Source organism: Nicotiana tabacum, chromosome 10 (assembly GCF_000715075.1).
Source record: "Nicotiana tabacum cultivar K326 chromosome 10, ASM71507v2, whole genome shotgun sequence".
NCBI classification, from domain to species: Eukaryota; Viridiplantae; Streptophyta; class Magnoliopsida; order Solanales; family Solanaceae; genus Nicotiana; species Nicotiana tabacum.
Window position 1 is genome coordinate 120,360,659 of NC_134089.1, and position 13,954 is coordinate 120,374,612.

General features: G+C 36.5%; 1 protein-coding gene across 2 annotated transcripts; it reads right to left on the reverse strand.

Annotated features, from left to right (window-relative positions):
• Nucleotides 1–381: 381 nt before the first annotated feature.
• On the reverse strand, nucleotides 382–9,468 carry LOC107784797 (ethylene receptor). 2 transcript variants are annotated; one of them, XM_016605980.2, is made up of 7 exons: nucleotides 9,201–9,468; nucleotides 7,122–8,069; nucleotides 3,737–4,105; nucleotides 3,325–3,591; nucleotides 3,078–3,205; nucleotides 2,695–2,892; nucleotides 382–1,096 (listed from the first exon to the last, which is right to left on the reverse strand). In XM_016605980.2, the coding sequence occupies exons 2-7, from the start codon at nucleotides 8,019–8,021 to the stop codon at nucleotides 742–744; spliced, it is 2,217 nt and encodes a 738-aa protein (XP_016461466.2). In that variant the 5' UTR covers nucleotides 8,022–8,069; nucleotides 9,201–9,468; the 3' UTR covers nucleotides 382–741.
• Nucleotides 9,469–13,954: the final 4,486 nt, after the last annotated feature.

Genomic DNA, 13,954 nt, shown 5'->3' on the forward strand with positions numbered 1-13,954 from the left:
TTACTTATGTAATCGAATTCATTCAAACGCAACGTGATATCTATGTAATATCTACGGTCGTTTGGTACGAGAGACAAGTGATAACTAATCTCGAGATTAATTTTGAGATGAATTTATCACACATTTGATTGGGATAAAATTGTTATATAACTAATCCCGAGATTGTATTGTTCTTTTATCCCTACAGGATGAGAATGATGAGATAACTAATCCCGAGATAATTAATCATAAAATAATTTGTTTCATGACCAAACGACCCCTTAGTTTTATCCTTTTCAAAAATACCAACTTCTTCAACTTGAACCATTACGCAAGTTGGAATACCACACCCAGGGTTAATCACTAGGGATTGTGAAAAAGAGAGGAGGGCGAGAGGGACGGTTGGGAGAAGCTTTTGCACCAATTTTCAGGCAAATGTCATGCACATAATGTACATTGATACAAATATTTTTGATTAGTTCTACCCAAAAAGAAAATGAACGAACATGTTTTCAAGCTCCAACCTCCCAGGAAAGACGGGACTTCTCCTTCAAAGATGTAGAACAAACTAATTTCTTTATACAAATCTGTTGACGATACATCATCGTACAATCGCTTTTATAAGATATTTGAACCTGCAATTAGTGTATTGCGCTATCATTGTGAACAACTCTTCGTTTTGCCCGAAGTCTGAAAAATGTATGTACAGCCACACTCAGTCTTTGACAAACACTTTTGGTCGTACATGTAATCCCTCTTTCACTAGGATTGAAGAATAACTCCATGCTCTAAAAGCTCGGATAAAACACTTCTCATTTTGTCGACTGAAACAGGTTTCAGAATAACTCCATCCATACCAACTCTCATGCAGTTTTCTTTGGTAACTCGGTCAGTGTTTCCTGTTAGTGCCACAATAAGTGGCCTGTTGTGATGTTTCCCAAACTTTTCATGTATTTGCACAGCAACTTCATAACAGTCTATACCCGGTATACTCACGTCCATGAATACTACTTTGTGTTCCTGAGTAAGAACTCTCAAGCACTCATCACCAGAGCTAACTGTTGTTACATCGCACCCTAGGTGCACTAGCAGACCCTTGGTTACCATCCTACTAAACCTGCATAAAAAAGATTCGAAATGGATACATCAAATTAATCTCTTAAGTCAATAATAATCGTATAGATCATTTTCAAAATATACTACAATTGTAACAACCTGAGAAACAGAGACACCGCTGCCACTAACACAAATTTTGGTAATCAATTTAGAGCCACCAACAGTGAAGGAGAATAAAGAAAAAGTTATGGATATTTACCAAAAAAGTCAAAAGAGACTCAAACTTTTTTGTTCGATAAACAAGAATCTTCTGTACCTTGCTCTAAGATGTGTCTTTATCGATATTTCTTAATCCCTTTGTCACAAAAAGAACGATGGAGTTTATTTACTCGCATATATTTATTGCTTAATCCCTCAAAATAAGTAAATTTGAAAACCACATAAAAGTACTATAAATCATATTTTCTCATAGTGTAAAATATTTTTAGGTTGTTTTGAAAAATCATTATCGGTAAAATTATTTGACTCCCCAAAGTATATTCTTCTCAGGAGTAGGCTCCAAAATCTAGAGGTTGGAATTCTAATCTTTCCTCCTGCTTTGCTTTCTTCTTCCTCTTTCTTTTGTGAGGGTGATAAGCACCTCCTTCCACTTTTTTCTTTAACCTCCTTCCACTTTCCTTTTAGCACGATAAGACCTATAATGTACTTATCCAATTTTGCCAATACAAGACGAAATATCATGCATTTAATAACTACAAATCAAGAAATAATTAACAAGCTAAATGAGGTATGCAATGAAGATCAAACTTCAACCGCAAGTGGAACCAGAACCAAATGACTATGATTTTTGCAGGAAATAATTAAATAAACTTTTTAGGAAAAACAGCCTTTTGTTTTTACTGTCCCCAACTTGGACTCTCTTGAGGGCCCTTTTTTTGGCTTGGGGGTTGGATTTTTTTTTTGGGGGGTTGGGGGGGGGGGGGGGGCGGCAGAGCATGCTGCCTGCTTTTAAAAGGAATTTCATGTATGACAAGAACTTTTAGAAAAACAGCCTTCCCCAACTTGGACTCTCTTGAGGGTATTTTTGAGATAAAACATATGACCACTTCTATCTTAAAAGTAGAGAATGCATATTAAGGTGTTAGCTAATGGACCAAAACATCTTTGTAAAAAAATACATACCCAAAGAATGTCTGAAAACAAATATGCAGCCACTTTATCCTATGTCTTCTTACTCTTTGGAATGGTGTATCCCTGTGATTGGATGGGAAAGGATTTGAGTGGGGTCGGCCACAATACTTCCTACAATCCTATGATGAAACAATGATGTGTGCCTCTGCGGCACACTAACATGTTTCCCTTCTCCATTTTCTGCAACTTTAAACCATCTTTTTTCACTCCCTCTGCTTCTTTTCCAAGGGATATGAAGCACCGACCTTAATGTCTAGATTATACTCCTAATATACTGTCTAGCACTTTCCACTTTGGTCTTTATTCCAAAGTGATGTCCAACAACTACCACCTTTTTCAGCTTGTAAATGTTTAATCTCACATAACATAGACCAACACATAGCAGAACGAGAATCATTGGCCAGATTAAGTCGTCAAACAGCAGGACAAATAAGAGTCTAAAGATAAAGAGGTAGTATCAGCACTCACCCGTTATCATCCATAATCAAAACCTTTAGTCCTTGAAAAGTCATCTGCATGTGATTTGCAGGCAATCTGGGCATAAAGGGAAGCTTAGGCTCATTTGAGCGCCCAGGAATGCCAAGTTTAACAATAAAGATAGCAGTAGACCCCTTGCCAAGTCCTTCACTTTCGATCCAAATATGACCTTCCATAAGATTAACAAACCTGATCCAGGCCATTAAAACAATTTGTCAGATAAATAATCACTGTTGTAAGTGTCTCCACATGCAATGAACAAATTTTCCAACGAATGTGCATCAGCAAAGAATGAAAATTCAATCTTGAGCAGTTCTCCAGTTATCATGGAAAACTGAAACGCATTCAACACAAACACCAAAGAAGTGAGATACCTCTTAGAAATCGCAAGGCCAAGCCCAGTGCCACCCGAACTTTTAGTTGCCAGTGCCTGGTTTTGCGCAAACTTACAGAATAGCTTGGGGATATCCTGCGGATTAATGCCTGATCCTGTATCTTTTACCTAAATAACAGGGGGAAGATTAGCAATAAAACCACCACCCCAAAAAAAATAAACAGAGCAACTACCATATATAGTGCAAATATTAAATATCAAGCATGAAAATAAACTTTTAAACATACCTGTACACGTAAATAAAAGTGATTCTCACTTTGCACAGGAAAAAACTCGGGAGCTCTAGGATCACTTAAAGATTCTGATTTTGCAGCAACAGCAGAAATTGACACACTGCCTTCTTTTGAAAATTTTACAGCATTGCCAACAACATTTAAAAGAATTTGCATTAGCCGTTTTTCATCTCCAATAGCAAATTCCGGCAAATCTGAAGACAAGCTAAGCGTGACAAACAGCTTTTTCACAGATGCAATAGGCTTGACTAAGTTAAGGACCTAAAGCAAAAGGCAGACACCTGAATCAGTCAATGGTTTCCAGCATAACATGTTGGAAAACTGGAAATCACAAGTAATGTTTTTAACAGATCTAGAACATCTTTTCATCTGTTCTTATGCAAGTAAACAGCAATATCAGGCTTACCTCTCTGAAGAGAACATGAAGATTGAAAGTCCCAACGTCAAGTTGAAGGCTTCCATCCTCAAGCCTTGAAAGATCCAAGACATCATTGATGAGCGTTGCTAAAAGGTTGCTGCTCTTAAGGATTGTTTCCACCATCAGACGCTGCTCCGGTGTCAGCTCAGTTTCTTGTAGCAAAGATGAAAGTGCAATTATTGCATGCATAGGAGTTCTCATTTCATGATTCATAACAGCTAGGAAATCATTACGCGCACGAACAGCCATTTCTGCTTCTCTTCTTGCCAGATCAAGAGCGACATTCTGCTCCATAAGAAGATCCCTAGCCCTCATTGATTCCTCCAAGATGGCAGCATGTGAGAGAGCAACAGCTACCTGAATTGACAAAAGATAGAAAAAAGTCACTTCATCCAGTCACACTCCGTTTTCACCCTTTTAACAGAAAAATCCAGAGGTGCAAATTAGTTGCAAGCAGACCATGTGAAATGGATAGATGCTTCCCTATGTGCCAATAACATCCAGCGTAAGAAGAGAAGAGATCCCTTGATCTCCAATAGTAAAAGGGTTGTCAGAGGAGGGATTCTACATAAAATGTCATTTCCACCATTTATCCAGGAAATATCCAAGGATCAAAGAGAAACGTAATAACACAAGTCTGTGCAAAAAGTACCCCTTTCGCCCAGGTTGTTTTATGGTGCTTGACTATACACGGAGTTTTAAGGAAGAAAGAAAGGCTTCTAATACACATGCATAAAATACAAAAGTGTCCATTGAACCAAACTATTTAAGTTTTTATAGCTAGTGGAGCCTAGATCAAGTCACTGGCAAAATGAGAACATGTAAATTAAACTGTTCCTAGTATATAAAGATGTCAATCTTTATAGGACAGACAAAAATGAAAAGAATACCAAACCAATTGGGATGAAGGGATAATAACTCTTCAAGAATGTGCAAGACAAACAGTAAAAAGTATTAAGATGGGAGCTTAGTTCATAAGTGGTAGTATGAATATTTAATACGTCCAGTTTAGCACTAAGATTGCCGCTTACGACTCAGCTAATCAAGTTCAGCATGGGCAGAGCCAAAAATCACGTGAGACTAGTGAAAGATTTTCTGATACCAAACAATAGTCTCCTTAAAAGAAAATTTTATTCCAACACAAATTTTGATAAAAATCTCAATAAACTCGATCCCTAAAATGTGATGATATTCTAAAAATCATATCCCTCAAAGCAACATAACAAATTTGCTTAGAATATGGTTAAGTATGATCATCATTTTCCAAAATAATGATCATACAAACTTATCAAATTAAATTAGTTTTCTTAAATACACAAACATAGTGCTCCAAACTTACAAAGAAACCATAGTTTTGGTCTCTTTTCCTCTTGGCTAAAATGCATTTCTACATGCCTTGAAATCTATAAAACCAATATAGTTTCTTGATGTGCTAAAATTCAAATTAGAAGAAAAAGGAAAAGAAGGATGTTAATATTAAACCTTACGTCCGAAAGCCGCAGGGCAAAGTTCAAAGGGGTTTAATAATTGACTGATGTGCATTGAAACCCACAACAGGCAGCCTCATCCTTATGCAAGACCGTCCATGGCCTAATGCGCCTGACTTCTAATCAGGCAATTGTGGATTCAAGTCCCACAAGGAGAGCTGCTTTCATTTGAGCCCTAGTTGATTGATTAATCATAGCCTACTAGAAGTTGAACGTATCCACTTTAACAAGGATACTGTTGAGTTGTCCCACATCGGTGGGATTTGAGGTTCTTGGTCTCCTTATATGGTCTTGGGCAATCCTCACCTCATAAGCTAGCTTTTGAGGTTGAGTTAGGCCCAAGGTCCATTTTATCATGGTATCAAAGCCAGGCCCATCCCAATTATTATTACCGATGTTGGGCCACCATTTATGTTGTCCACGCTCCAGTTTGCAAGCCTGGACATGGGGGGAGGGAGGTTGAGTCCCACATCGGTGGGATTTGAGGTCCTTGGTTTCATTATATGGCCTTGGGCAATCCTCACCTCATAAGCTAGCTTTTGGGGTTGAGTTAGGCCAAAGGTCTATTTTATCAGATACTACAACCACTCCACAAATTTCTGTTATATCCAGAAAATTCATAGCTAACATGTTAAGCTTCCAATTTCATATACTTAGTTTCTTTTTTCATTTAGTTTCTCTAATTAATAGGAAAAAGGAGGGTTGCCAAGAGACAAATTGAAGAATGGAGGACTATTCCTTCAGAAAAAACTCCTCCGTCAAAAAGCGTATAATCTTGTCTTATCTTTTACGCACATATTTACACCACCACCACTACCCCCAAAATTCTTTTAAAGTTTTAACGAGTATAGAAAATACTACTTATGCTAGAGATTTAGCCTACAGCGTGAGTATGATATCAAATCAAAAATAAGTCCTAGTTTGTTTATACCCTAGATCCTACATCCAACGTTGAGCCAAATCTAATAAAGCATAAAAGTCGTGGAAGCCAGTTTTGTTGAATGCTATCTTCAAGAGCTAGGTGCAAAATAAGCTGAGTGCTTTCTTGCTTACATCACACTTCAGTGTATATGCACGAAGGGGCTACAGTGTGAATCTCATCACCAATAAATTCTGCCTTGAAGAGGGTGACACTAAATAAGAAATATTTCACTTAATTGTAATTTTTTCAATTCTTTAGTCATATAATTGTTTCATGTTTATGGTTATTATCCTCACTTATTTACTCTTTCCGCTTAAAGGCCTAATAGACCTCAATGCTTTTGTTTGCTTTCGCCTTTTATAGTAATGGAGGAACCAAAAGCGAAGGAGAGTTACAGTCCTTCCAAAACAAAATGCTACGGCCAACTGAATAAACCCCATTTGAATATATTTTTATAACAATCGTTCATATCTCTCTCCAGTCTTTCTCTCCCTGTGGACAAAGTTGTAATGACTTAAAAGACAATTATGTAAACAACCCACACATCACAGTCACCTATCCAGCAAAAAGCAATCAAGGAAAGCAAGAATCAGAAAATCACAGCATCACAATTTAGCAGTTATTTCTTGTTGCATTCCATTAGCTATTGGATTATTTGGATTTTGAAGTCCGCCTTCTTTGGCACCGTCTATTTCAAAAGGGGCATGGGATATTTAACTATTTACTAGATTAAAATTCAGTCCAAACATTTATGAAAGGATGTGATCAAGAGGAATAATTTTTATGAAGATAATCAGGGCAGCTAAAACTGCATCAATCAATTATCTCATTAAGATTGGTTCTGTAGCTGTTCTTATAATGATTAAGTAATATCTAATTTCAACAGCAAACTCTAGCATTGAACATCATTGCTGTCAAAAGGGGAGCTATAAGATATTACATCACATATAAAAAAAATTCAAACCTGATCGGCTACCACTTCAACAAGCTCCAATTCATGGACATGCCATTGTCTTGCACTATCTGAAGGAAGCATCAAAACCATCAAAGCATAGCGCTTCGTCGAAAGTTCAGGCCAATCATTAATCTGAAAGTTTGAGAGATGCAGAAGGGGGACCCTGACAGCAACCACCTCACCTGGCATGTACTTCCCAGCAGGTCGAAGCCTTGCAACGGGAGAATTTGGTGATATTTTAACAGCACGATTTGTACTGAAAACTTGATTAATTACAGGAAGTTGTATAGGTACTGTAAATCCAACTGGATTTTGATGACGTAGAGTGTAAGAAAGTTGAAGCTCCAGTCCAGTACGAGTTGGCATCCACAATGCACACTCTTCCAGTGCCAATGCTCTTCCAAGCTCAACAAGTGTAGTCTTCAAAATAGTATGTCTATCCAGAGTACTTCTGATTTCATGTGTAAGCATTCTAACATACCTACCCGTCTCCTCCTGTGTCCGAATAAGACCCATTTCACGATCAAGCTCTGCCGCTTTGTTTTTCAAGAATAGCTCCCTAGTTTTGACACTTAATAGATCCGGAATGATGTGCACAAGCATGAGAGCCGTTGCACATGATACCACAGCAGTGAAGACCTTTGCGGTGGTCATCACTATTGCCAAAGTCCTTGTATGGGCGGTAGATGTCCATAAGTTGATAAGATGTGTTGCTCCACAAAGAACTATGAAAGCACCAAACTGCACGAGTACCCATCTATATGGAAAAACTGCCGATTTCTGGACAAAGTATACCAACTCGATTGGGATAGAGAAATAAGCAACTGCGATGAAAAAATCAGAAATGTACTGATACTTCATTAACAACTCATCAGCAGGCCATTGTGGATCAAAGCAGTTACAATCCATGATGGACAATCACCTCAATAAATCACTCTCTCTATTGTATCAACAGCACTGCAGCATAAGGACATCAATTCATGGAGAGAAAGGGTTTTAGCCCTCTGAAGGATTAAATAGTCTAGAAAAATACTAATACATCAGCTAAGTTAGTCTCAAACTTAGTGTATATAGCTCCAAAAGCAAAATCAATACTGCGCACATATACGTTTAAAAAGAAAGACTTTATTTTAGTAGCAACATAGTGATTAATATATAAAGATACAAAGGAACAAAAGCAACTATGAAGGATGGCCTCCTGCAAAAAGTTGTGTCTGAAGTCCATTAACAGAGTATACATCATCAAGTGAAACTCTCTTTTCAATAGTTTTTCACAAATGATGAGATTATATAATTAGTTATGATTATAATTAATATCATTATTTGATAAGTATACATGATGTAGTTATTATAACAGAAGCGGAACTGGCTAGTAAATATTATTTGACAGTTAGCTCTTCACTAGTGTGCCATTGCAAAATGTTGCACCACAAACAAGGGTACACCACCTCATTACTCATTCTCAACAACCTATTCCAATACTCTCCACATAAAAAATCTTCACTTATCAAATTCTGCGACTAAAACTGGAGCCTATTTGGATAGTTGATTTTGCTTTAGGATTTATATTATAAATAAATTGATTTAAAATGCTTAGAGAACAAAAATTGAGGTCCGGATAGTAAGATCATGGGGAAAAGCAATCAAATTGTTTTACTTCCATCCCAACAACTGAAAACCAACAATTAAGTAATTAAAATGTTATCTTTATTCCTCACAAGGTTGAAAAATTAATGGACTGGAAAAAGGATTCAACTTTATTGACTTCCATCCCAATAACTAAAAACCAACAATTCAGTAATCAATATTTACTTCGCTAGCCTCCAAACATTGAGAAAATTAATGATTAACACTCAAAATCAGATTACTACAACATCACAACTTCAAAGCACAATTATTTATCAAAACTTAAAAGTATAATTAGCTTCGTTAAATTCATTTTAAGAAAAGAGGAAGAAAAAAACTTTGTAAACTGAAGGAACATAGCAAGCCACGTCGCAATTCGTATTCGTGGATTAAAATTACGGGGAAAGGGATTAGGGTTACTGTCACGTAAGAAATATAGAAGCGAATAGAGAAAGAACTTACAACTAAGTACCGCCGGAGAAGAGATTCCGACGAAGTCGCCGGAGACACCGATGGAGAGGAAATGATAACTCTTTTTGGTCCCCCACCTATTATGCCGAATTGCGCAGAGTTAAGTCATCCGCCATTAAGTTAAAATCAACCGTTTAGATTCGGTGCTCAAATTAGTCAAATTGAGTGACATCATAAAAAACCCACTAATGGAGGTTTTAATGTCGAACAATAATTTTCATATCTTATTACTTAAAAAGGCATTTGCCGCAAATGGCTCTTTTGGTCTCTAAATTGGATGAATTTATCAAAAAATAAAATTGGAATCTTTGCACAAATAGCCGGCTGAATTTATTGTTTATTTTTTCTAGCCGATATACATAAATTATATACTAATGTCACGCCCCGACCTTGGGTAGCGCGACCAGTGCTCGATCGAGACATCCCAATCTAGCAAGCCTACTTGATGCTGCTACCCAATCTTACCAATGAAAAATTTAAGAATCAATAACAAGAAATAGACATGTGAAGAGTAAAGTGTACCACATCCTTTTTCCGTTACTTATAGAAGCTTCATTTACAATTTCCAAAATATTACAAGCTCATATTTACGAGAGGAAACATGTTTGACAACTATAACATTTCTTGCTCATTATCCCAAATCGAACACTACCCAAAGCATGTCTATAGAGCCTCTAAATAAAACAAAAGAGTAGTATGAAAGTGTCGGTGACAAGATCCCGACTATACCTCAAAACACAATATACGATATCAACTGACATAAGGCCCCGGAGCATAATACAACTTACTAAAATCCGCTGAGTAGAGGGTAAGCTACTAACGAGAATCAAAGCCGCCTGCTGAGAAACCACCTACATCCATTAAAGATGCAGAGCCTCCAGCAAAAGGGACATTAGTACATATGGATTAGTACTATTATGTAAAACTAAATACCTTCTCATGGAGTAGAGTACCAACATAAAAGGAGAGAAACACGGAATCAATAAGAACTCAAGTAATACTAAATGCCAAGTTAAAACATAATCAAATCCAATTAAGTGTTAACAATTTTGGTTGGGAGATCATTAGCCACCGATCATACATCATGCACAAGGCATGGAGTTCGATCGTTGCTCGACCGGCTAAGCCGTCTCACTCCAATGTATGCGGGTGGACATGGATACCCAACCATCACACCATGCGCGAGGCACAGAGTCTGATCATTGCTCGATCGGCTAAGCCGTCTCACCACGAATGAATATGGATCAACATGGTAATACGAATCAAATATAATGATAATAAAGGAGGAATCACTATGTGCACGACATGATGTCCGATCACCACTCAATCGGCTAAGTCGTCTCCCCACAATATCGTGTGGGCCGACATGGTGATATGAACATATATTAGCAGTAAACTCATCCCAATTAAGGGGAATAATCTCATCATAGTACAAGGAAGTTTTTGTCTCTCAATCATCTCCTACAGCAGCATGTGTAGTTTCGGGTGTGGGCCTTTACAACCCGCCCTTCCTCGTACTTAAATGATACTCCCAAAAATATTTATTTATTTATTTATTAAGAAAATAGAAATATAAATGTCATCTTATAGCCTTTCATACCATCTATCGCTTCATTAGCACTTTTAACCATTCACAACATCTTCATTTCATTGGCTCTCTTGGCCATACCTAATGTTCTTCATTCATGGAACGATGACCGCATTTCATATTTTACACTTCCGTTTCTTTACTTTCAAGGATCATTGTCATAAACATCAATATATAGAATATTCTGAAATCATAGCTTTGAGCTCGTTAGTAATGAGTGACATAAACACATTGAATTTCTTTCAAAGAGTGGAGCATAATGATTGGCAATCAAAATACAAGTTAGAATCTTAAGCGATTAATACACCATTTATTCTTGGAATACTTTTCTCATAGGGAAGCATGATATCTATAGTTTCAACTTATGAGTATGTAAGAACTCAAAACATATTGAAAATACTTGCAGAGGAGAGCATAGTGATTTACAATTGAAACATGGATTCAAATCATATGCATTAGTGACAACTACTGTTGATACCCAATTTTTCCCTTATATATTTCTAAAATGTGCACACACACTTTCAAAATATTGTATATGCATTTGCAAACATGCACAAGTATTTTTACAATTTTTCTATAATTTTAAAGGCCCTAAATCCATTTATTTCTGCATTTTTAATTACATAAATGTTCAAAACTATCCCTTATATTATTTTATAATGATTTAATTATATAAATTTATCATTTAAGTTCATATGAGTATTAAAACATTTTAATTACATTTCTTATAATTACATTTGCATGTTTAAGACTATAATTGCATATTTTGCAAATATAGCCCCCACATAGGCATAACCACATTATCTATACAGAAATTGACTCTTTATATTTTTATAATATTGAATAATTATTTTAAATCATCTTCATGCTTGAAAACTATTTTTTATCAATTTATTAGCTATTTTTAAAATTATTTTAATTAGTAAAAGGAGTATTTAAATAACAGCCCCTAATTTACACCCAAAATCGGACCCCCAACCCAATTTATTAAACCCAAGTCCAATTTAAAATAACCCTAATCTAATTAAACCTACCCGACCCGATAACTCCGTTTAATCGTGGTCGTTGATCTTTTAGATCAACGGTCCACGATTAAACTTACCATTTTAATCCCAAACGACCCCCTAAACCCCTTTATTTATTTCATTTCCGCCACCCTTTGTTCCCTCATCTCTCAACTCTCTCTCAACCTAACCCTAAAACCTAGTCGCTATCACCTACAAAACTCCCCGTCTATGGGGTTTCTCTGTATTTTCCGGCGTCTGCTACATCTTTTGGTTGTTCGACTTCGTTGATCTATGAGAGAATCTCAAAGAGATTCAACCTGGTTTTGCTCGGAACTTTTTCACAGGCCTGTCTATTGCCATTTTCCTTTGTGAGTGCTGTTTTTTTCCAATTTTTGGTTCGAATCTATGGGTTTAGACTGATTTTCTTTCGTCTCTGTTATTTCCAAAAAACCCTAGTCTTATGACTACTTGGGTTTGTTCAGATCCTTGCAGATCTGAAACGTTCTAAGTATTATTTGGTATTTTTCTACGAAAAAACATTCAATTTCTCTAATCATTATTTGATTTCAGTGATTTCTAAGAACTAGGTTTAGTCCTAAGTTCTCTTCAAATGATTTTCAAACTTCCAAATGTTGAATATGACTATTCTTTACTGGTTTGATTAATTTTGTGTATATGCTTAAACCCTAGGCCTTTCTGTTTCCGGCACTAGTTATTTCTGTGATTTTCCCCTTATTTATTTATTTATTTATTTATTTATTTCTGTCAATCCAATATACTGATTGATTTTTATTTGGGATTCGAATCATATTTTCCTGTTAAGGCTAGTATCTCTCTGTGATTTTTACCTATTTCCTTATTTGTGACTTTACTTAGTAATATTTGCCTTATTTGAAACTATCAGTCTGACGTAGGGATTTGATTGATTGCTACATGGTATGAGAATTATTTATTGCCTTATTTGAGCCCATTTTTGTACCGTCAATTGACTCTCCTCATTCTAAGGGGTCTTTTCCGGATTCTTCTATATGAATTGACTCGCTAATTGGCCGATTGATTTATTTGATTACCCTTATTTTATGAACTATGATTCACTCTTTACCTTATTTGTTTTAACCTCACTAAGTGCTATATATACTCTCATTCTGATTCTTCTAAGGACACGAACAAAAGTTCACAAATACATTCACACACAAACTCTACTTTCATCTCTCTCTACTACTTGTGCTCATTGTTTGTCTAATCGGCTGAAAGCCAGGACTAGACTGTTAAATCCTGCTACTTTACTTTCTGCTTCTGCTTCTTTAACTGGTATGTTCTCACTTTACTATCATGCAAACCTCTGTATGATTTGATCTATGTATTTCCTGTTCCCAGCATGTCCATTTTATGTTACTAAATCAGTAGGATCTTTATAGTCAGCCTGTTTATCTTTAACTAGACCTATGTGATTCATGCTCATTATCTCTAGTCAGTATGTATACTGCCATTCAATTAGACTATATGCTTCCTGCTATTCAACTTAACCTATATGCTTCCTGAAATAGCATGCCTGCTTCTGCCTTAATCGAGCCTATATGTCTACTGCAATAACATGTTTACTTCTATGTTGACTGCAATAACATGTCTACTTCTGTATGATTGAACCCATGTGTGTCTTGCTCTCAATCTGCTTATTCTTGCTTTAGTTAGACTTATGTGTTTCCAGCCTTATGCTCATTTCTTCCTCACTAGCATATCCCTTCTATCTTATGTTCACTTTTGACCAATATGACTTCCAGCCCTACTACCCCTCTGTATGTGACTAAATGCTCACCCAGTAACAGTTAATTAACTAAGTTGAAACTCTAAGTTACCCTGTTTCTGTATACCATTTGACTGCTGGGACCTTTGTTTGAGTTACAATGATTGAATGACCCTGTTTGCTCCTTACTTCTTGGGAATCCAAAACTATTTTCTTAAAAACTACCTCTTGTTTAAAACTCCTATTCTTAGAACACCTAGGGTCTTGCCCCTCTAGTGTAAGCATTGATTAGGAGTCCATGAGGCTCCTCTGAAGTTTGACATACTGGAGTTGGCTTTCCAAAACTTGCTCACAAAGGGTTACTTTGAAAGTTTCTGGTGTGAGCATTGCCTGGGGTCCCTGAGGT